General features: G+C 49.2%; 1 protein-coding gene across 4 annotated transcripts in view; it reads right to left on the reverse strand.

Moving 5' to 3' along the window:
* Positions 1 to 18040: 18040 nt before the first annotated feature.
* ttc29 (tetratricopeptide repeat domain 29) overlaps positions 18041 to 24631 on the reverse strand; it is a 666158-nt gene continuing 659567 nt past the window's right edge. For all 4 annotated transcript variants that reach the window (XM_038791952.1, XM_038791953.1, XM_038791951.1 and 1 more), the window contains one exon: positions 18041 to 18360. In XM_038791952.1, the coding sequence (XP_038647880.1) occupies positions 18284 to 18360 (77 nt within the window). In that variant the 3' untranslated portion in view covers positions 18041 to 18283. The remainder of the gene's footprint in view (positions 18361 to 24631) is intronic.

The following is a 24631-nucleotide window of genomic DNA, read 5'->3' on the forward strand; positions in this document are numbered from 1 at the left end:
CAGAGGGGAGGCGTTCTGGAGGAGGATGAGGAGCAAGGGCAGGCCTCGTTAGACGAGGAGGATGAGGGGGGGTGGGTACAATGAGCGGGATATGGGGGCTGGCCAGGAACGGGAGGCCTCACTATGCTATCGCCAGGGCCAGAATGCACGGGACACATTAGTCGACACACGTTTCACCAATTAGGGAGTGGAGTTACTCGGCAGGGGCACGGCGACCAGAATACCACACCCCTTCATCAACGGGCACCCTCACCACCCACACCACCGAACACCCTCACCTCCAACACCACCAAACCACCCGCATACACACCCCACTCCATTATTTATACCTGCGGCACCAAGAGCCGGGGCACTGGGTTGGCAGTGACAGCGGGTTTGATCCATGGGATGGAGGATGGTGACAGCCCGCTCGGCGATGAGCTCCATGCTCCACATCATTACACAATGTCTGACTCATGCTCACAGTAGCACCTTCCACCTGTGTGATCCCCGCATGCGAGCTGGCCAGTCCACACGGCCACGTCGAATCGCTGGGGACAGGATGATATGGATGGTCGGGGGAGGGGGGTCTGCACGGTCCACCCACTGGAGGAGGGGGGTGGCTGCACGGTCCACCCACTGGAGAAGGGGGGTGGCTGCACGGTCCACCCACTGGAGAAGGGGGGGTGGCTGCACGGTCCACCCACTGGAGAAGGGGGGTGGCTGCACGATCCAACCACTGGGCCTCATTCATCCACCACCCCTCACTCCTAGTGGCCATCATTGACCGCCTCACCCCCCACACCCATCAGACAGAGCACAGAGGCAGGTTTCAAAGGTGTTAACAGGTGTTTAATGTGAAGAGGTACATACAGTCTGTGCCTGAGCCCCGATAACTATCCTGTGCCCTGCACCCGTGCCAACTTAACTGGTTTCTAACTTTCTGGCTTTACGGGCCCTACCATTACGTCTTTCTGGTTCCCCAGACGGTACAGCAGGCGTGGAGGCGGACTTCTGAGATTCCTGCCCTGCAACTAGGGTCCCCATTGGTGCATATCTCCATGGGCGCAAGAATCGGTGGGCCTGGCTGCTCCTTGGGCATCCCAGCCGGTGTGGTGCCGCCCTGTTCTGCCCACTGCCCACCAGATGCACCAGGACAGAAGGGCGGAGTCCAAGGTGCTGCGGTGTTCTGGGACCTCCCCCGCAGGAGTCACCGGCACGGGCCTCAGCACCTCCTCCTCTCTCGGGGTTCCCGATGGCCCCTGGGCTTCTCCATGGGACGGGGGTGCGAACGGAGCCAAACTCTGCAGCCCCCTCTGGTATCGACAAGGGTCTGAAAGTTAGCGGCCATGGAGCACAGGGAGTGGGCCACCTCCCTCTGGGACTGGGCCACCTCCCTCTAGGACTGGGCCATCTCCGTCTGGGACTGGGGCATCTCCCTCTGGGACTGGGCCACCTCCCTCTGGGACTGGGCCATCTCCGTCTGGGACTGGGGCATCTCCCTCTGGGACTGGGCCACCTCCCTCTGGGACTGGGCCATCTCCCTCTGGGACTGGGCCATCTCCCTCTGGGACTGGGGCATCTCCCTCTAGGACTGGGCCACCTCCCTCTGGGACTGGGCCACCTCCCTCTGGGACTGGGCCATCTCCCTCTGGGACTGTGGCATCTCCCTCTAGGACTGGGCCACCTCCCTCTGGGACTGGGCCATCTCCCTCTAGGACTGGGGCATCTCCCTCTGGGACTGGGCCACCTCTCTCTAGGACTGGACCATCTCCCTCTGGGACTGGGCCACCTCCCTCTAGGACTGGGCCACCTCTCTTTAGGACTGGACCATCCCTCTGGGACTGGGCCACCTCCCTCTAGGACTGGACCATCTCCCTCTGGGACTGAGCCATCTCCCTCTGGGACTGGGCCATCTCCCTCTGGGACTGGGCCATCTCCCTCTGGGACTGGGCCATCTCCCTCTAGGACTGGGCCATCTCCCTCTGGGACTGGGCCATCTCCCTCTGGGACTGGGCCATCTCCCTCTGGGACTGGGCTATCTCCCTCTGGGACTGGGCCATCTCCCTCTGGGACTGGGCCATCTCCCTCTGGCACCTGGGCAATGCCGCCGATGTTCTCAGCCATGGTGTGCCATGATTCGACCACACTGAGGAGTGCCGCTGCAATCTCCAGATGGCTCTGGCATCTGGTTGCCTGTGAATGGGCAGCCCTGCCCTGGGCCACGGCCCCCGCCTGCACAGAATGCCCCAGGCCTTGGATAACCTGATCCATGTCCGACATCGTCGCCCCCATTGCCTCCACTGCGGACGCCACCCGTGCGGTTTTGGCCTGGGTGGCACGTATGACCAGCACCACTCCCTGCTCCTGCAGGTTGACGGCTTCCTCCACCTGCCCCTGCAAGTTCTGGAAGCTGGCCCATCTCCTCCTCTAGTCCACGGGTCTCTGCCTGCAACTGCACTGTGGGTGGGACTGGATATTCCAGGAGCCCAGGATCATTCTGGGCGGCAGCTGGTTGCTGGGGCTGGGCTGCCCTCCACCCGTCCGACCCCTCGGCTGATTCTACCTCCACCTGCTGTACCGGAACGGCTGTGTGGTGCACACCAGTGAGTGTCCCAGAAGCCTCTTCACTAATTTGCACAACCGAGTCACAGAGGTGGTGCGTGTTTGTCCCGTGTGTCTGTCCCCTGTGTGTCTGTCCACTGTGTGTCTGTCCACTGTGTGTCTGTCCCCTGTGTGTCTGTCCACTGTGTGTCTGTCCACTGTGTGTCTGTCCCCTGTGTGTCTGTCCCCTGTGTGTCTGTCCCCTGTGTTTGTCCCTGTGTGTTTGTCCCGTGTGTCTGTCCCTGTGTGTCTGTCCCTGTGTATCTGTCCCCTGTGTGTCTGTCCCCTGTGTGTCTGTCCCGTGTGTCTGTCCCCTGTGTGTCTGTCCCTGCGTATCAGTCTCCTGTGTGTCTGTCCCTGTGTGTCGGTCTCCTGTGTCTGTCCCCTGTGTGTGTGTCCCCTGTGTGTCTGTCCCCTGTGTGTCTGTCCCGTGTGTGTCTGTCCCCTGTGTGTCTGTCCCCTGTGTGTCTGTCCACTGTGTGTCTGTCCCCTGTGTGTCTGTCCCCTGTGTTTGTCCCTGTGTGTTTGTCCCGTGTGTCTGTCCCTGTGTGTCTGTCCCCGTGTGTCTGTCCCCTGTGTTTGTCCCTGTGTGTTTGTCCCATGTGTCTGTCCCTGTGTGTCTGTCCCTGTGTATCTGTCCCCTGTGTGTCTGTCCCCTGTGTGTCTGTCCCGTGTGTCTGTCTCCTGTGTGTCTGTCCCTGCGTATCAGTCTCCTGTGTGTCTCTCCCTGTGTGTCGGTCTCCTGTGTCTGTCTCCTGTGTGTCTGTCCCCTGTGTGTGTGTCCCCTGTGTGTCTGTCCCCTATGTGTCTGTCCCGTGTGTGTCTGTCCCCTGTGTGTTTGTCTCCTGTGTGTCTGTCCCCTGTGTGTCTGTCCCCTGTGTGTCTGTCCCTGTGTGTCTGTCCCCTGTGTCTGTCCCCTGTGTGTCTGTCCCGTGTGTGTCTGTCCCCTGTGTGTTTGTCTCCTGTGTGTCTGTCCCCTGTTTGTCTGTCCCCTGTGTGTCTGTCCTGTGTGTCTGTCCCCTGTGTGTCTGTCCTGTGTGTTTGTCCCCTGTGTTTCTGTCCCCTGTGTGTCTGTCCCGTGTGTCTGTCCCCTGTGTGTCTGTCCCCCGTGTGTCTGTCCCTGCGTGTCAGTCCCCTGTGTGTCTGTCCCTGTGTGTCAGTCCCCTGTGTGTCTGTCCCCTGTGTGTCTGTCCCCTGTGTGTCTGTCCTGTGTGTCTGTCCCGTGTGTCTGTCCCCTGTGTGTCTGTCCCCTGTGTGTCTGTCCCCTGTGTGTCTGTCCCTGTGTGTCTGTCCCCTGTGTCTGTCTCCTGTGTGTCTGTCTCCTGTGTGTCTGTCCCCTGTGTCTGTCCCCTGTGTGTCTGTCCCCTGTGTGTCTGTCCCCTGTGTGTCTGTCCCCTGTGTGTCTGTCTCCTGTGTGTCTGTCTCCTGTGTGTCTGTCTCCTGTGTGTCTGTCCCCTGTGTGTCTGTCCCCTGTGTGTCTGTCCCTGTGTGTCTGTCCCTGTGTATCTGTCCCCTGTGTGTTTGTCTCCTGTGTGTCTGTCCCTGTGTGTCTGTCCCCTGTGTGTCTGTCCCTGTGTGTCGGTCTCCTGTGTGTCTGTCCCCTGTGTGTCTGTCCCTGTGTGTCTGTCCCCTGTGTGTCTTGTCCTGTGTGTCTGTCCCCTGTGTGTCTCTCCCTGTGTGTCTGTCCCCTGTGTGTCTGTCCCTGTGCGTCTGACTCCTGTGTGTCTGTCCCTGTGTGTCTGTCCCCTGTGTGTCTGTCCCTGTGTGTCTGTCCCCTGTGTGTCTCTCCCTGTGTGTCGGTCTCCTGTGTGTCTGTCCCGTGTGTTTGTCCGCTGTGTGTCTGTCCCTTGAGTGTTTACCCCTGTGTGTCTGTCCCTGTGTGTCTGTCCCCTGTTTGTCTGTCTCCTGTGTTTCTGTCCCCTGGGTTGTGGTCTCCTGTGTTGTCCCGGGCAGAGGGCTGGTGTTCCGACTGCTCTCCCCGTCAGTGCTTGGGTTCATGGGGGCCATCGGCCCTGGCACTGACTGGGGGCGGGGTGACCCGGATATGCCGAGCCCATCGCCGGCTGGTCCTGTAATACACAAGACAGTATGTATGGTTAGACAGCGGGCTGTTGGTGAGGCGTGAGGTTGTGAGGGCTGTTGGGGTGGGGTTGGCGTGGGCATATATTTGTTGTGAGGACCCGCAACCAGGCAGGCGTTCTCACTTTGTGGGGTACCTCCGACCTCTGCATCAGCGACCTCCCTCTCCTCTGGACCGCCGTCCATGTCTATGCCCTCTGCCCGGGCACGATGAGGGGACACAGGTCGCGTGGCCCCCATCCGGTATTCTCCTGCTCCCGGCGGTTATGCGCGGAACTGTCCTGGGGAGGGGGGGGGGGGGGGAAGCAAACACAATCGGCAACAGTGTTGGTCCGACGCATGCAGCCCAGGAGTTGGGTCTCTGATGGCATCAGTGGCCAGGACACACGCCCATTGCGTCTGGCATGGATGGGTGCAGCCATGAGGGCCAGGGTGGGGGTCCGACCATCCACCGGGAGGGGGTCACATATGTGTGAGGGAGTAGGTGGTTGGTGCCGGGGCACAGTGCTGAGTACTCACCCGGGCTGCCCTGAGGAGGTTGTGCAGTTTCTTCCTGCATTGGTCTGAAGTCTGGGCCACCTCCGCCCAAGCACAGCGAACGATGGCACCTGCTGACCTCTGTCCCGACGCGGGGGACGACACCAGCCTCCTCTCCTCCATGGCGTCCAGGAGGGTCTCCAGTTCGGTGTCCCGGAAGCGCAGCGCTGCCCTCTTTGCGGCCATCTTGCCTGTGACGCTGTGTGTGAGGGGGAGAATAATTAAGGGCAGCTGCAGCGTCGCGTCAATGGCGGAACCAGCGAATCGGCTGCCGGGCCATCGGGCCTTTCATGATCCGCCCGTGCTAGCCTCTTGGGAGCGGTTGAACACTTGTGGACCCGATCATACCGTCGTGAAACTCCCACGTTTTTACAAAGGCGTCAACACTTAGCCTCAGGAACGGAGAATTCAGGCCATTGTGCATTTTAATGGTGTATCTCAAAAAACACAATTAATAATACAAAATATTTGGAGTACATATCAATAAATATGGATGTTGACAGTTTAATGTATGTATCAAACTCCTGAAAAATGCTAGGGGCAATTTTAATTCCACCCAATTGGCTGAAACTGGGTTGCAGTTCTATTCACCCACAGGACAGATCTAATGAGGTTCTGCTGCCTTCTCGCAGGCCCCAATCTGAACCTGACCTTCTGAGCCAGTAAGAGGAGTGAGACAGTCACCAGGAGCAGGCAGGAGCCTTCTTTAAATATGCAGATCGGCTTCTGATTAATGTCATTGGGACCTGACTGTTATTTAATCCAGAGACCTGCACGGGGAAGCCTGTGAAGATTAGGAAATCTGTTGCTTGTTTTGTCCCTTGGCACTGGCCCACAACACTGCTGCCCCAGTTAAAACCAAGGCTGTTATTAATGGTGATAACATTGAACAAAAAATGTTATGAATATTTCAATTAGGAGGTTTGGATGGAGATAAAGAGATTCCTTCAATTTGATAAAATTCCATTAGTTCAAAGAAAAAACTTGTTCAGTTCAGTCACAACACAAATCGGACAAATTGCCAACTGGTGCATTAGAACTAATTTGCTCTAATATTTTTACTGATTTAAAGTGTAGTCTTGTCACTGCACTCACTCTGGGCACAGGTACAGATTCTAATAACAGATAGAACAATAACAGTTCAGTAGATAATACACTGACGTCAAATGGCAGTCGGAAATACTTTCCCCTGAGGGTAGAAAACCATTTTTTAAAACAATTGTATTTCCCTTTCTCTGTCCTTGGCAATTACTAAATGTGGTGATACTCATCAGACACTGTCAATATTGGTAAGAGAAACAGTCCATCCCTAAAACACTGGAGAGCAGGATGGCTGCACCGTGGCAGCATTGACATATAATCTGAGACAAGAAGGGCATTAAATTCAATTGTGTCGCAATACTAGAAGCAAACTTTAATTTCATTAATTTCATCAGGTGACAGGCAACACCATGGGCCACTACTTGTACGTTCTGCATAGCATCCATCATTAGGACCTTGCTGTGTGTGCGCAATATGTGAAAATGGCAGAATCCTCACGTGACATTACCCAACTGGCTGATGTGGTGCCAGGTTACCAGATTTGGACAATGAAAGCCCTGGCAACACCTGCATTGTTCAATCTTAAAATAAGCCGCATTGGGCTGGACACCCTGATTGCAGGTCAGTATAACTTATTGAATTTCTTCACTGGAATGTGTCTGAAAGTATTGGGGAATGTTTGTAGAGGAGGTTGATTTTTTTTTATTCATTCACGGCATGTGGGCATCATTGGCTGGGCAAGCATTTGCTGATTGCCTTGCTAGACCATTTAAGATTCAACCACATTGTTGTGGGAGTGGACTCACCTGCAGCCCAGACCAGGCAAGGGTGGCATATTTCCTCTGCTAAACGGCATTAGTGAATTGGATCAGGGGGTCTTTACAACAATGGTTTCATGGTCATCATCAGACCTTTAATTCTAGATTCTCATTGAATTCACATTTGATCCTCTTCCACAGTAGTATTCGAACATGGTCCCCTAGAATATTACCCTGAGTCTCTGGATTACGAGTCCAGTGACAATACCACTAGACCACTGCCTTCCCTGAGACTGCTGGGGACTATTACAGCATCCTCACAGGGTCAGCAGAGGGATAGGCGGCCCGTCCTCAAGGAGGCTGTAAAAGATTTGGGGGACAGCCTGAGATTTTCCAGTCCTGTTCACAGTGGGCAGGAATAGAAGGTATCGAGAGAAGGTCAAAAATTGGTTTTAGTTGCCTTAAAACCAGTTTGTGATTGTGGCCTTCGGCCATCAATGGCGGACTGAATTTCCCTCCACTGCATGTTGGGAATGTGATTTAAATACACTTGCATCTCATTATAAGGGCTCCTTGCTGGGGTCAACCCCACCCACACATTGGATCATGTGGGCATGTCAGCGGGCTATTAAGCGATGAGCACCTCATGACCTGCACTTTGCCTGTGACTTTGAGGTCAGTTCGCTACCATTCATCGCACAGCATATTGTGGTCGCAACATCATGCTTTCGGTCCATTGGGCTCCTGTCATCATAATGGGCTACAGCTGGCACACTCAGTCTGGTGAAGCAACTGCAGCCCTTCAGATGGGGAAAAGGCATTTTTGGGGTATCTGAGGGTATGCGGGATATATATTTAATTGCGTAAGTGGGCTCAAGGTGGGGAGTGACGAGGCCCAAAATGGGCAGAGGCACATCCACGCCGAATGTTCAAGGGCTAATAAATGGGCATGCTGCACAAACACAATGAGATCAAGGAATACAGGGGGAGAATCAGAGGTCCATTAGGGAGGGAAACCTAAGCATTAAGCTCATTTGGGATGAGGGGAGGGATTTCCACACTCACACAGCAAGGGTTTAAGCTGGTCTAGCAGTGAGAGCTCCGCGTCACCATCTTCCAAGTTGTAGAGGTAGCCCAGTACAAAATTATAATGCGGAGAAGCTCTTTTGAGGGCTCTGAGAGCAGACTTGTAAGCACCAGTTACAGTTTACAAAAATCCAACATCGGAGTTAGCCTCCTAACCTCAACTCCCGCTACTTCCCCGAGATCCCCTCCCCTATAGAGACGCCTAAGTTACATCATGGTAGGTTGTTCTTGTTTAGTTCCTTGTATTTACAAACTTTCGGTGCAGGGGAGGGGCGGTACGGGGTGTGGTCAGTTTATGTGCCTCCCTATTCTCTCCCCCTCCCTCCCTCTCCCTTTTTTGTTGGTGTTTGTGGTCCCGTTGTGGGCCCCACCTCTCCTTGGTCTATTGGCTATTGGCTGCAAACAGATCCTGGAACCTGGAACAGATTGGATTGGTGAATTGCCTCCACATCTTGTAGAAGCCCTCTTCCGACCCCCGGATGGTGAATTTGATTTTATTTAGTTAGAGAAATTCCGACAGGCCCGCCAGCCAGTCTGCACCTTTAGGTGGTGCTGCTGGTCGCCAGCTGAACAGAATTCTTGGGTGGGCGATTAGGGAGGCAAAGGCTAGGGAGTCAGCCCTCCTCTCCATGAAGTTATGGCTGGTCTGATACTCTGAAGACCACCACTTTCGGGCACAGCTCAATCCTCATCCCTACAACCTTGGACATTGCCTCAAAGAAGGTGATCCAGAATCTGACAAGTAACATGTTGTGGTTGGCTGGGCCTCCCTGGCACCTTTCACATTTGTCCTCCACCTCCGTGAAGAACCTGCTCATTTGGGTTCTGGTTAGGTGTGCTCTGTGCATCACTTTCAGCTACATTAGCAATCTCCTTGTTTTAACCCCTTGTTCACAGCTTGTGGAAGCCCTTCCTCAGAGTAATAACAAGCTCCAGGGCAACTGGGCGACAGGACGAGTTTCAGAAGCCTTTTAGAAAGTTTGCATGGCATAATCATATAAGAGAAGCTTCAAGACCCCTCAAACAATATAATTTTCTGACTAAACATTTACCCTCATATTTATTCCAAAGAGTGGTGTAGTATTAGAGTGCAGTGAATGAGGGTCACAGCATGTGGGCAGAATACAGCACTTCCAAATGCCTGGCCAAAGAAATGTCATAGCAGTCAGTAATGTCTGGAGAGACCTTGATACACAACCATTACTGACCATCCTTTCAAGGTTGTGTGCTTTCCAACTTGGGAAAAAAGCCCTTGAACCCACATTCACTGACAAGTCATTGACAGATCTATACCAAGGACATCACGCTTACTTGAAGTGGTGCGAATGAATGTGTCACAAGCCTCATTTTACCATCTCGCCATGGTTCTTGCCTCTGGCCTAATCTTTCTGCCCTGCCTCCTCTGCCCCTTCCACCGCATCCTCATCAGATGAGGAGTGAATTTCCTACAGATCCTCTCTGCTGCTGTGCTGGGTTGTGTAGAGGACAGCAGATGACTATGATTTGGGAAACTCTCACTTGGACTTATGGCAATGCACGACCAGGAAAGTCGAAGCAACAAATTCTTATCTCCAGCAGGCTAATCATCTGCTCAACTGTGGTCTGGGTTAACCCGTGGCAGGCATTATAATGTTACACATCTGCTGTGCAGGGGATCCCACCAATGTCATCAGCCATGTCTTGTGTGGGCATCCCTTGCTCCCCAATGATTCATTCCTGGAGGGGTGCATGGACTGGTACAGTTGCACACTTAATTTGCAAGACGCTATTAAAACCTATTCAATGGCAGAATGGTGGTGCAGGGGTTAGCATTGCTGCCTCACGACGCCGAGGTCCCAGGTTCGATCCCGGCTCTGGGTCACTGTCCGTGTGGAGTTTGCACATTCTCCTCATGTTTGCGTGGGTTTCGCCCCCACAACCCAAAAAATGTGTAGGGTAAGTTGATTGGCTAAATTTCCCCCTAATTGAAAAAAAAATTAATTGGGTACTCTGAAGTTAAAAATAAACCTATTCAATTACATGAAAAAGAGACATAAGTACGGTTATGATCCCAGTTGGTTTTATAAATGGATGGGAAGATCTGAGAATGGAACCCTGGTTCAAAAATTGTAACATTATATCTTGAAAGACTGGTGACCACCAAGCAGATTAATGAATTAATGGTTTATTAAAGCTAATACCTAGAGGAGGTGGTGGCGCAGTGGTATTGAGCCAGAGTTAGGCTCTGGCGATTCAGGTTCAAATCCCACCTCTGCAGATGGTGAAATTTGAATTCAATTAAAATCTGGAATTAAGAGTCTCATGGTGACCACAAAACCATTAATAAAGCTAATACTTATTTACAGAGAATGAGATAAAGGCTCCAAACACCTAACCAACCCTAAAATCTGTGCTCAGTTCATGATTTGTGTGCTCTGGCCTGATTGGCCCTATGGTTCACATGTCCTTCCAAGAACTCACTCCCTTAAAGGGCACGACATCCCTCCCCCTGTAGTCCCTGAATAACACTTTACAACTACAATGGATCTATTTACAATTTTATACAACAAATGGATCTCAACACATTATAAGGTCAGTTGGTCCAAGGACTTCCTGATCCTTTGGGAGCTCCAGCAGTATAGGTAACTTCGGTTTGACTCTCAATGGGTTGACTCTTAACTTGCGAAGGTGCATCCATGCCGATAACTTCCCCAGTTTCTCCTGGAACATTACTAGGCTCTTCCACGGGGTAGCTTGCTGCTGCATTACTTTCATCCGTAATGATATCATTGGCAGGCACACTGGGGGTGGGCTGCTGCACTGGTTCAATGGGCAATTCTTTCCTTCTCAAATGATCCAGGTGTTCCTTAACCCCTTTTTTTTGGACGTCTATCTCAAACAACACTGGTCTTTTTCTGGCCACAGCAGTTCCAGGGATTCAATTTGGACCAGCACCAAAATTCTTTAGGGATACCAAGTCGTCCACCTCACATGTATCTCAGGTTTTCTTGAGTTGTGATGTTTCTTCCGTGCGTTCTGTTTTACCGCCACCCTCCCCGCTAAAATTCTGAAATATCAGATTCACCCGTGTTTTAATGTTAGCAACTTGGTGGGTGTAAAACCTGCGGTGACATGAAGTGTTGTTCCACCAGTGAGTAGGAAACAACCCAGTCTGGTTTGCAGAGAGGTTGGTGACTGTGTTTCTTCATGGCGGGATTGAATGTTTGGATAGATACCTCAGTCAGTCCATTTGAAGTAAGGTGGCGGGGAGCGGATTGAATATATTGAATGCCGTTGGTTCTCATGAAATTTTTGAACTCTTCATTGTAAAAGCAGTCCCATTAACTGAGACCAGCACCTCTGGCAAACCGCGGGTGGCGAAGGTCTGTCTAAATTTTCCTGCCGTTGCTGATGAGGTCATAGTCTCCATTTCGCATCTGTCGAACCACTTGGAATGAGCATCTACAATGAGCAACAACTTGAAGCCCATGAATGGGCCTGAAAAACCGACGTGTCGTCACATCCATGATTGACCACTCCCAAAGCTGCATTAAGGTCACAGACAGCAGGTTTGGCTGCATTTGACACTGGCCACATTGTTTTACCAGATTCTCTATGTCGCTATCTATTCTGGGCCACCACACAGCATGTGAGCATTTTCATCTTTGTCATCCCAGGATGGGCACGGTGTAGCTCTAGTAATAACAGCTGTCCAGTGGGTGTGGGAACGGCCATCCTTGGTCCCCATAATAATATGCCATCTTCACATCTTAATTCGACTTTTCTTACCTGAAAGGATTGCAGCTGCTCAGACCTGTTATCATGATGCAAGCCTTGGAGGACCATATGCTTGACTTGAGATAATATGGGATCTTTTTGGGTCCAAAACTTGACCTGTCTTGGCGACACTGGCAACATATCGAGAGAGTTGAAAGCAAAAACGATTTCCGTTGGTACTGGCGAGGTGGTACACTTTTGGATAGGGAAAGGTTGCTTAAAGTGTCCGTACTTGAAATGTCTGTGCCCAGCCGCATAGGCTGCTAACAATAGTGCCCAGCATTGGACCCTAGCTGAAACTTTGGGGGCACTTGCCTCATCTTTCCTACATAAGCTCAATAGGAGTGTGTGGTCGGCATGAAATATCATCCATAGTTGTATTGATGGAACTTTTTCACTACAAAGTTAAGGGCTAGTCCCTCTTTTTTTATTTGCAAATAAGCTTGTTCAGCATCAGTCAAAGTCCTTGAGCATAGGCCACAGGCCTTTCTGCACCATCTTCAATCTTGTGTAATAAAGCCACTCCGATTGCATAAGGCGCCACATCACAGGTAAGAATGATCTCTTTTCAGGGGTCAAAATGAACCAAGAGACTCGATAACTGCAAAGCTAGTTTGACCTGTTCATAGGCTTCTTTCTGATGCTCTCTCCAAAGCCATATTTCTGGTGCTTCTTGAGTAGTGTTTGTAGTGGTGCCAACATTGTGGAAAGGTTAGGAATAAATCTGCTGCAATAGTTCAGCATGCCAAAAGAGAACTTCAATTCTGATTTATTTTTAGGGGATGGTGCTTCCTTAATCGCTTTGATCTTCTCCTCCATAGGTGCAGCCCTTGGGCGTCTACCCTAAATCCGAAGTACAACAGTTCATGAGCTTGGAGCATACAGTTTTCTCTTTTCAGCCCTACTCAGACTTCACAAATCTTTCAAAATTTTCTTTGAGATTTGTTAGGTGCTCCTCTTCAGAGGCTTGTGTTAGCAGTACATTGTCTAGATAGACAAGCGCCTTGGATAGGTCCTGTAATAGGCTTTCCATTGTGCGCTGGAAAATTGCACACGTTGACGAGACTCTGAGGGGCAGCCGGATATACTGGCACCGGTCTTTGTTGGTATTTATAGTAACAAATTCTCTAGGAGCCTTGTCTAATTCTAGTTGCTGGTATGAATGGCTCATACCAAGCTTAGTGTGAGTTAAACCTCCTGCTAATTTAAAGTTTAAATCTTCAATTCTTGGTACAGGGCATCAGTCCAATTTTGCTGCTGATTCACTGTTAATTTGTCGTCCCCATATATCCTGATGGTTCCATCTGACTTAATTACTGGCACACTGGAGACCACCCACTCTGGAAACTTGATGATGCCTAATTCTTCTAACCGCTTGAGTCCAGTACTAATTTTCTCATGTAAGGCATAGGAGCAGGTCGGGCTCTGTAAACTTGTGTATGGCCCCAGGATCCACATGATTCTTTGCTTTCAGGCCCTGTATTTTCCCAGCTCATCATGGAAAACCTGGGGAGGGGGGGGGATGGGGATTCTCCAACCCCGGGTTGGGTCAGAGAATCGCTGGGGGTGGGGGGGCACGATTCATGCAACGACACCCCGGTCACTGAGAGAGTCGGCACCGGCGTAGTCGGCACGGTGCAGGTCGGGGGCCGCTCTACGCGGCCCCACCCCCGCGGCGATTCTCCGCGCGTGATGGACTGAGTTCACCTGTGGTTCTACCCGGCGGGACCTCGAAGTTCATGTTGTGGGGGACTGCCTGGTGGGGGGTAGGGGGGATCCGACCCCGGGTGGGGGGGGGAGGGGGGGGGGGAGGGGGGGGGTCTCCATGGTGGCCTGGCCCGCAATCAGGGCCTACTGATTAGAGAGCGGGCTTCTCCTCATGGGGGCCTATGTTCCTCCGTGCCGGGTCCCTGTGGCTCTCCGCCATGTTGCGTCATTGCCAGCATGAAGAAGGCAACTAGCGAGCATGCGTGAATTTGTGCTGGCCGTAGCGCGCATGCCCGAATTTGCACTGGCCGTAGCGCGCATGCCCGAATTTGCACCGGCCGTAGCGCATGCGCGGACCTGCGGTGCCCATTCTGACGCCCGTATCAGCAGCTGGAGCAGCTCCAGTGTCGTGCTGGCCCCCCTGTGTGGTGCAGGATCGCAGCTCCTAGGGGCCTGTTTACGACGGCGTTTACAATGGCGTCAACACTTGGCCTCAGGATCAGAGAATCCTGCCCCTGGTATTTTTTTTAAGATGTTGCGAAAGTCTCCTTATCTAATTTTGAAGATTTCGCGCCAATTTAATATAATTTGGCACAGCCAATCGCAGCCCATCAGACTTGGCCCTTGGCCCCCCACCACTATTAGAGGCAGTTGAGCTGACTGGTGCCATTGGTTCACGGGCATTGTGGTTGTTCTCAGGATTCTTAAAGCTTCTCCAGTACACCTGATTAGCCTGGTTATCGTGCTTCATAACTTCAGGGGTGAGCCCCACCTTGTAAATAATGATACATTTGCTCACCTACAACTGTAGTGGAGGCACCGATGTCGACCTCCATTCTAAGTGGGCTGATCGTTTACCATTAACATATAATCGGGCTGTCTTGCCCACCTTAACGTTGTTTAAACTGTAGATCTGTTTTCAGGGTTATTCTCAACACTGTGTACTGGAGTTGGAGTTTTTTTTGTTGGCCCCTTGTAAGCTCTGCCTAGCCTTGCACTTTCTCTTAATGTGCGTCCTCCTACTGCATGTAGCTTCCCTGAATTTTCATCTCTCCTGGGGATGATCTCCCCAATTCCGGTTGCATTCTTCACAACTCTTGGTCTGTGGGCCAAACTCCCGATACCTCCGCAATCACTTTTCTCCGAGCCTCTTTGCTCATTATTTCTTGTGCCTTCATCCCTGGCATCACGACTGCCAGCAGCTTCCCACCAAAGTTGGTGGGCATCGGCTGCTTGCAAGCTTTGAATTTCCATTGTTCCCCCCCTTTCAGCACTTCCAAGGCCTGGGTGAGATCTAATGCCTTCTTTAAGGTAGTCTCTGCCTCTGCTACCAATTTATTTTGTATGGCTGTGTCATTAACACCACAGACTAGCCTGTCTCCTAATCTGGTGTTGAGTGTAGTCCTGAACCTGCAATGCTCATCTGTTTGTCTGAGGTGTGCCATCTCTTGTCATCGAATTAAATTTGTATCCTAGCATTATCACTGAGAGCTTTGGGTGATAATGTCCCTTGACTAATCCCACAAGCTCCTCAAATGTTTTGGAGTTGGGACATCTGGAGAAGTCAGTCTCCCACTCAGGTATAGGTCAGGGTCCCGCAGGTTATTAATAGGATTACCCGCTGCTTCGCTTTCCTTCCAATTTCATTGGCCTTTAAGAAATAGCTCAGGCTTTCAACATACAACACACTGCTCTGTGTTAGGATCGAATGGCTCAGGTTTCCCAAAAAAGGGCATTTTGTCACTCACAGACATCTCAATGAGATTGCTTCAAAGGAAAGGATTCCACATGAGGTCTGCTCTCCTGATTTCTGTAGCAGTAGGAAGGAAATCTGATTGATCATCGTCGGCAAATGTAGTATCTTGAAAGACTGGCGAACACCAAGTAGATTAATGAATATATGGTTTATTAAAGCAAATAACTGGCGGCACGGTTGCGCAGTGGTTAGCACTGCTGACTCATGGTGCCGAGGTTCCAGGTTCAATCACGGCCCTGGGTCACTGTCCGTGTGGAGTTTGCACATTCTCTCCATGACTGCCTGGGTTTCACCCCCACAACCCCCAAGATGTGCAGGTTAGGTGGATTGGCCACTCTAAATTGCCCCTTAATTGGAAAAAAAAAATTGGATACTCTAAATTTATTTTAAAAAATATTAAAGCAAAAAACTATTTACAGAGAGTGAGATAAAGGCGACCATGCTCCCCGACTCCAAACTCCTAACAGTAAAACCCGCGCTCAGCCCCAGGATTCACGCACTCCGGCCTGATTGGCTTTGCAGTGTCACATGACCCTCTGAGACCTCGCCCCCCCTTAAAGGGGCATGCTACCATAGTAACTTTTACTTTTTTTTTAGAAGATGTGGAAGAACAGAGTCACAGGACAACTAATTTGTTTTAATAAAGAAAAAAACATTTATCAGGACAAAAGTTGGATAATAATACAATACTCCTTTACTCCCCCTTATCTTAACAAAGATTAGCATGATTACAAAGTATATTTTAAGCTACAATGGTCTCAGTAACACAACGTCCCTTTAAGCACACAAGACAATTGTGGTCACACGCACTTTGTTCTGAACCCAAGTTAGAGTCTATGGATTTCTCAGAATCCCTCCAGATGATTATTAGGAGAAAACTTCCACCCCAAAAACACGCTTTCAAATTCTCTTTCACAAGAATACTTTCCATTAAAGGTTTGCATTCTGAAGTTAATAGTTCTTTTAAACAAAGCTTTTGCTGCACTTTTAACAACAAATCCAATATCCAGGTTTTACAGCTCCTCCTTCAGACTTTTTTTGTCTTGACTATGTTCAGAATTGCTTTAACTCTCGATTCCAAGACTGTACTAAGATGGTATAAAACGTTTAATTTACCTCACTTTAAATCTGGTTACTGCAATTGTCCCTTTAACTCATAACAATTTATTTACTCTTCCTTGAATTCTCCTGAACAATACCTTGGTCTCTGTTCTCTTTCCTTCAGTCATCTTTGGACATTATTTCCGTCCCAATTCCCTGGTTATCTGGACTGTAACTGGTTCTTCGGGAAGCATGCCTCTCTGCAGCAGCCACCCTGTCCAGTCTTTCTTCTGGCAGAGTTGAGAGACGTTCACTCCCAGGTGTCCTCCTTTAACTGCAATGTATCCAGCTAAAACTAAAAACTAATAGCTTCTCTAACTTACAAGGCCCATAGTTGCCAAGCAACCACTGAGTTTAATTTTTCTTCCAGCTGTAGCCCTCTCTAAACACAGTTGGATCTAACTATAGGTTTTACCCTTCCTTCCATTGAAACATTAAATTAAACCCACTTAAAATTATACAGTAGCCAGGATTCTCTGTTTGGGAGACTAAGGGGTGAATTCACCGCCTCCCCAGAACGTGTTCATCGACGGCGTGTTGTCGCCGGCAGCGGAATTCTCAGTTCCCACCGCTGGCAAATGTGAGCCATTGTAGCCACCCCATGTCACTGGGAAACCCACTGGCAGGGTGCGTTGCCGGCGGAACAGAGAATCCCGCTGATGGAGAATTCAGGGGTAAGTGTTCCCACCAAGAACGAACAGTGTACAATTCATATTTTCATTGGTGGTGCTACTTGGTAAGTGAGTCAGGACTTGCAAATTGGCCAGCACTCTGCACACATGAATTGAGAGCAATTCCCATTGTCACTGGTGTCTGGTTCGCTGGGGCCGGAATAAGCACTGGAGAGCCTGACAAGCTAGAGCTGCTTTTAATTGTTCCATGCCACACACTCATTCCAGCCAGGAATATGGCTCCAAAGAGACCTGCCCTCTGCTTTCTAGGAAAGAGATCCAACCTGGATGCTGGATGCAGTGGAAGACAAGAGGGCCACCATCTTCCCAGGAGGAGGCCACAAACTCATGCCAGCTGAATGGATTATGTTAAGAATGTAGAGGTCAGAACAACAATGGTGTATCTGGCAATATATTCACGTTTGTTTTCAGGACAAGAAGGCTCAAGCTCTACAGCACCAATTCAAAGCAGAGCTATTTTTATGGAGTTCTTAATTTATTTCTATTGAAAGCATGAAAACTCTTTTTCAGATCTATACTTATTGACTGAGGCATCAGCTGATTAACAGTACACATTATTTTCACTAACAACACCAGAGTAGTTCAAATTCTAAACTGATTTGAAAACAGATATTTTAACAGCATATGGCAAGAGAGAGCCACACACAACATATTGCAATTGGTTAGAAATACAGATAACTGTGGTTGAAAAATATCCAAGGAGGAACCGGTTCCTAAACTTATTCGTGCAACTCATTACTTTTGGTTGTGTAATCAATTTGAAGGTTCTCGTCTCAAAATTATTCTGGAGCAATTTGTTGACAATGATACATGATATTTAATTTATGATTCATACATGGAAAACATTTAAGATTGCTGCATTGATAAAAGTATATCTTCAACAATAATCTGTGCAAATTAGAACACCATAAGATATTAATTGAAAACAAATACATACACAGGCTTAAAACAGAAATATTTGGGTCTATCAATCATGATTTCACTTGGTAAAAACTTTGGAATATAAGACAACATTTGAGCACATTCATTACCATGAATACAATTGCTGGTAAAATTAAAGAATCCTTATAGTTGTTTCGGTTCTCCTAATGATACTTTAACTGATTCCTTATGAATTGTCTGAAAAAGAGTGTTGCTACTGAGAAGAACATGAATTTGTTTTATAGTTTTTGCAGGTTTTCCTTTATTTAGGGCTGATTTTCATCACTGTTTATCTCCACGTCCTCAATTGGTTCTTTGAAAATTTGCTTGACTGTTGCAACATCTGTTGAGAAAATCAATATAGTTCAGAAGCGCTTCACGGTGCTTGAACACAAACAAAGATTCTAACATTATACACATAAGAGGCAACTTCAACCTTTGAAAGCAGATCGGCTTGGGTTGGGTGGAATACAAGAATAGAAGGAAAACCTGAAACCGAATCCCAGCCTGCCTCATCCTGCCCACTTTCAGTTTCAACAGAGGCAGGGCGGGGTGTGGGCAGCCAGTCATATTCAGGAGGTGAGTTGGCCATTTAAATAGAAAAATGATGCAGCATGGCTCAGATTATGTCTCTTCAAAACCAGCAATTCTTGCCAGCTGGGTTTCCCAGGCCTCAGGAAATCTGGACCGAAAGGGAAGCCAGGCGGCCACACGGAAGAGATAAGTGCCTTCCTAGCACTGCTTATGGGGGCCGGGGAAGTAAGAGTGTTTCTCTGTGATCTACTACCTTAAGGGACTGGTGAACATGCACACCAAGGTTCCTCTGATCCTCAGTGCTTCCCAATATCTTGCCGATTATTGTGTATTCCCTTGTCTTGTTTATCCTGCCCAAGTGCATCACCTCACACTTATCCCGGTTGAATTCCATTTGCCACTGATCAGCCCATCTGACCAGTCCATCTAAATCCCCCTGTAATCTAAGGCTATCCTCCTCACTATTTATCACCCCACCAATTATTGTATCATCCACAAACTTGCTGATCAACCCTCCTGCATTCATGTCTAAATCATCTGTACGAAGCACAAGCAGCAAGGGCCCAGCACTGATCCCTGTGGGACCCCACTGGACATAGGCTTCCAGTCAGAAAAACACACCTTGACCCTCACCCTCTGCTTCCTGCCACTCAGCCAATTCTGCATCCAATTTGCCAAATTTCCTTGATCCCATGGGCTCTTACCTTTGCTATCCGTCTCTCATGTGGGACCTTATCAAAAGCCTTGCTGAAGTCTCAATAGAGTATGTCAAATGTATTGCCCTCATCTGCACACCTGGTCACCTCTTCGAAAAATTCAATCAGGTTGGTCAGTTATGACCTCCCCTTAACAAAACCAGGCTGCCTGTTCTTGATTAATCCCCGGCTCTTCAAATGCAGATTCATTCTGTCTCGCAGAATTGCTTCAAATAATTTCTCCACCAGTGAGGTTAGACTGACTGGCCTGTAGTTTCCTGGTTTATCCTTTCCTCCCTTCTTGAATAATGGTACCACATTGGCTACCCTCCAGTCCTCCAGCCCCTCCTGTGGCCAGAGAGGGATTGAAAATTACTGCCAGCACCCCTGCTATTTCCTCCCTTGCCTCACTCAACATCCTGGGATACATTTCATCTGGCCCTGGAAGCTTGTCTACTTTTAAGCAGAACAGATCATTCAGAACCTCCTCTCTGTCTATGTTAATTTCTTTAATTTTATTACAGCCCTTCTCCCTGATTATTATACCCACACTGTCCCTCTCGCTAGTGAACACTGACACAAAGTATTCATTTGAAATGAAAATGAAATGAAATGAAAATCGCTTATTGTCACGAGTAGGCTTCAATGAAGTTACTGTGAAAAGCCCCTAGTCGCCACATTCCGGCGCCTGTCCGGGGAGGCTGGTACGGGAATCGAACCGTGCTGCTGGCCTGCTTGGTCTGCTTTAAAAGCCAGCGATTTAGCTTTGTGAGCTAAACCAGCCCCATTTAGAACCCTACCTATGTCCTCCAGCTCCACACACAAATTTCCACTGTGGTCCTGAATGGGACCTACTCCTCTAGTTATCCTTTTATCCCTCACGTACTTGTAAAATAATTTAGGATTTTCCTTTATTTTGCCTGCCAGCATCCCTTCACGTCTCCTTTATTTTTTCTAATTTCCTTTTTGGGTTTCCTCTTGCATTTTCTCTGCGCCTCTAGGGCTTTTTGCTGTTTTGAGCCCTCGATATGTGCCACAAGTCTCCCTTTTTCTCCTTATCCAATGCTGTATATCCCTCGATATCCAGGGTTCACTGGATTTGTTAGTCCCAACCTTTTTCTTGATTGGAACATGTTGGCCCTGCACTCTCCCTATTTCCTTCTTGAATGAGTCTCACTGTTCCATCACAGGTTAACCTAAAAGTGGCTGTTTCCAGTCCACTCTGGCCAATTTATATCTGATCTTATTAAAATTAGCCTTCCCCCAGTTTAGAACTTGGATTTCAGGCCCATCCTTGCCGTTTCCCATAACAATCTTGAATCTAATGGTTATGATCACTGTCTGCAAATTGCTTCCCCACTGATATTTCAACCACCTGCCTGACTTTGTTAACTAAAATTAAGTCCAGGACCTCTTTTATAGGACCTTTTCCGTACTGGTTTAAAAATTTCTCCTGAATGCATTTTAAGAATTCCGCTCCCTCCAAACATTTCAGAGTATGATTACTCCAATTAATGTTGGAGAAGTTGAAATCCCCCACTATCACTTCCCTATTACTTTTACACTTCTCTGCAATTTGCCCACATACCTGCTGTTCTATTCTTCTCGGAATGTTAGAGGGCCTATAGAACACTCCCAGCAATGTGATTGCTCCTTTTTGATTTTTTAGTTCGATCCATATGACTTTATTTGAAGAGCCTTCAAAGATGTCGTCCCTCCTTACTGCTATAATTGATCCCTTGATCAAAATTGCAACACCCTTTTACCTCCTTCCCTGACGATCCTATATCCTGGAATATTGAGCTGCCAATCTTGCTCCTCTCTCAACCATGTCCCCAGTGACAGCAATGGCATCTTACTTCCATGTTTCAATTTGTGCCCTCAACTCATCTGCCTTGTTCGTCAGACTCCTTGCATTAAACTAAATACCATCCAATCTTCCCAAACTCCCTTGTGACTTAACGGGTCGAGAAATTCTATGCATTCCTGACTCACTTGATGTCTTCTAGTTTGACTGTGCATCTTTCCTTGCTGAACCTTCTTTCAGGATCTCAGCCCCCTGCCAAGTTAGTTTAAACCCTCCCCAACAGCACTAGCTGCAAGGACACTGATCCCATTTTGGTTCAGGTGTAAACTGTCCACCTTATACAGGTTCCACCGTCCCCAAAACTGGTCCCAGATATCTAAAGCCCTCCCTCCTGCACTATTTCTCCAGCCATGCACTCATCTGGACTAACCTCCTATTTCTGTACACACTAGCATGTGGAACCGGAAATAATCCAAAGATTACTAACTTCTGGGTCCTGTTTTTTTAATCTACTTCCTAGCTCCTTAAATTCTGCTTGCTGGACCTCATCCCTTTTTCTGCCGATATCGTTGGCACCAATGTGTACCACCAGCGGAAGCTACAGTGGGTATTTCGGTGGCCATTACTTCATTCATAACTACTACTACTATTTTATGGACCCACTTCAGGAACTGAAATCATGCCCTGCAGATAGGTATAAATGTGGCTCGAAACGTCATTGAATGCATCAGATTATCAGTTCCAAATACAACCATCACAGTCTTTGGATGGCTCACAAGCAATTTCATTGACAGAATCAACTGGTATTTTATGTAAAAACAACAATAATAGCAATAGAACCAAAGTCTTTAGCATGTTAATGCTGTATTTTAATTTATCAACAACTTATACTCGCGACATCGGCCTTCCTTCTCTCCATGAGCTCTGGCTTCTCTGAAACCGAGGGAACCTCCACCAGACTTTTCGCGCAAAGTCCCTGACCTGCAGATACCTGAACTCACTCCCCTTGGCAGCTCTACCTTAGATCCCCCAGACTGGCGAACCCTTCCTCCAAATACAGGTCACTCACCTTGACCGGCCCCACTTCCCTCCACCTCTTATAAGCACTGTCCATCCCCCCTGGCTCAAACCCATGATTCTCGCACAATGGAATTAGCACCGACATCCCTTCCACCTTAACATGCCTCCTCAACTGATTCCATGGGCTGGATTCTCCACACCCCGACGCCGAAATCTCATTCAGCGATGGAACGGAGAATCCAGTTTCCCACATGAAATTGGGACCGCCGCCGGTTCATTGATTCTCTGCCCCCCGAAAAGCTGCGTACGCAGCGATTATCCATCTCCTAAGGCCATTGCCGGAGGCCCGACCCGCTATTCTCCGCCCCTGACTGGGCGAATTCCCAACGGTGTAGATCATGGTCCCACCGTCTGTGCTACTCGCGTGGCGACTGCGGACTCAGTCCGGGGCCGCACAGCCAGGGGAGGGTCTATCGGAGGGTGGGGGGCTCATTCGGGACCGGGGTTTTTTCGTGCAGGCGGTCCGGATTGGGCAAGCGGCTGATCGAGGGCATGGCCTCTGACCTGGAGGTGCGGGGGGCCGTATCAGCAGCTGGAGCTGCGAGCTCCACGACAGCTGCCTGTTAGCCCCCTGCAAAAGGCCACAAAGGCTCTGAATTTGTGGCCTTTAGATGGCAGTTTTTCAGGTGTAAAAGACCGGATGTCACAACGGCATGGGGATGTAGCTCCTGAAACGGAGAATCCAGCCCCATATCTTCACCATGGACTGCACCACCGGGCTCCCTGAATACCTACTCGGAGCCATTGGCAATGCTGCCGTCACCATAGCCCTCAAACTAGACCCCTCACAAGATTCCTCCTCCATCCTAACACATCCTACCCGTCTCCTTCTCACCATCACCGCCCCTTGTCCACATTCGTCACCCAATAATAATGAAGCAAGTTCGGCAACGCCAACCCTCCCTGCTGCCTCTGCCGTGAAATAAGTATCTCAGTGGCGAGCTCACATTCTCTGATTTTGCCCACCCCTCTCAGGGGACATAACGAGGTTCCCTCCCAGAAAAGACGGGGGCCTCATTTAAATCCATTTAAATAAATTTCCATCTACTTAAGGGGCTTCCCTGCCATATGTTCGCCCCACATTAAGAATTCCCCTCTTGCCGAATGATGTCACATCGGTGAGGTTTACAACTGCTTTTGTAACACATGAAGCAGTTAAGTGGAACATGTCAGGGCGCAAAGGTAAGCATAGCCCCAGGGGAAGAGGGCCATGCCTGGGCAGTACTCTGGCACTGCTCCCTGGCACCCTAGTGCCAATCCAGCAGTGCCAACTTGGCACTGCTCTATGGAGAACTCCGTTCTGGGGTGGGTTCCCCTTATGTGTGTGTGGGAAGGTTGTTTATGGGGATGGGGCGGGGGGGTGTGGAAAATTGCCCTTGTGTTTCTGGGAATGGGGTTTCCTGGTGCTTTTAGGAGTATCAGTGAAGGGGGTGTTCTTTGAAAAGAGTACTCTGATCTCTATGAGGTCCCATCACGCCCCACCCCCGCCAGCATGAGTACCCGCCAGTACCGTACCAGCCTCCCCGGACAGGCGCCAGAATGTGGCGACTAGGGGCTTTTCACAGTAACTTCATTGAAGCCTACTCGTGACAATAAGCGATTTTCATTTCATTTCAGCATGACGGGAAAAAACATGCATCCAGATTTTCTCTGCAGAGTGCCAGAATATCTGGAGATAATACCCAGCTATGCAGCTGGAGAACTGCACGCAGGCTTTGTCGTCTCAGCCAGCGCTCTGTGCACAGAGTACAACATTCAGTCCAACAAGTTGAATGACCTCCATCTGTGCTCCAGCTATGCTACGATTTGACAAAACTTATGAGGGCCTCACAAAGAAGACTTATCTTCCCATGCAGCAGGCGACCTATACCTGCCATCTTTGATAAATCCTGTGCCCCATCCTCATCCCTACTGCTGGTGGCTAGCTGCAAAACCCCCTCTCACACCCCATCACCAATCCCTGCCAGGGTCTTCCATCCTCCACTGACTTTCCAGGAGCGTTCACACAGATCCTGCCACGGGATGCTCACACTCTCACTGGTCAGGCAGTTACTTGGATTCATTGTCGGGAGGTCTCTGTAAAGATTCATTTAAATTACGCCATTACTTTAAGATGGGTAGAGTAGTCCTGCTAGGTTTGCCATCCACTGCCATACATCCTTCCAGCCCCTGTCTGTAATATCAAGACCATTGATTCATTTTAGACACAACCACAACTGATATCTTATATATATCAGCACAAAGACAAAAAAGCATGGCATTGAAAGGGATAACCAATTTCTCTATTGATGATTTAGACCTGTCAATAATATTTACCCGCACATATATGCAAATAATATTTTAACTAAAGCATTAGAGTTAAATATAACAAATGAGATTTATAAAGAAAAGATTATTCCACATTCTATTCAACTTCCCCCTTTAGGGCCTCAGGCAGTATTTATTTGGTTTCTACTGTACTCTGCCTGAGGCATTGCGTGGAGAAATCCAATCTCACA

The sequence above is a fragment of the Scyliorhinus canicula genome, chromosome 3, assembly GCF_902713615.1.
Source record: "Scyliorhinus canicula chromosome 3, sScyCan1.1, whole genome shotgun sequence".
NCBI classification, from domain to species: domain Eukaryota; kingdom Metazoa; phylum Chordata; class Chondrichthyes; order Carcharhiniformes; family Scyliorhinidae; genus Scyliorhinus; species Scyliorhinus canicula.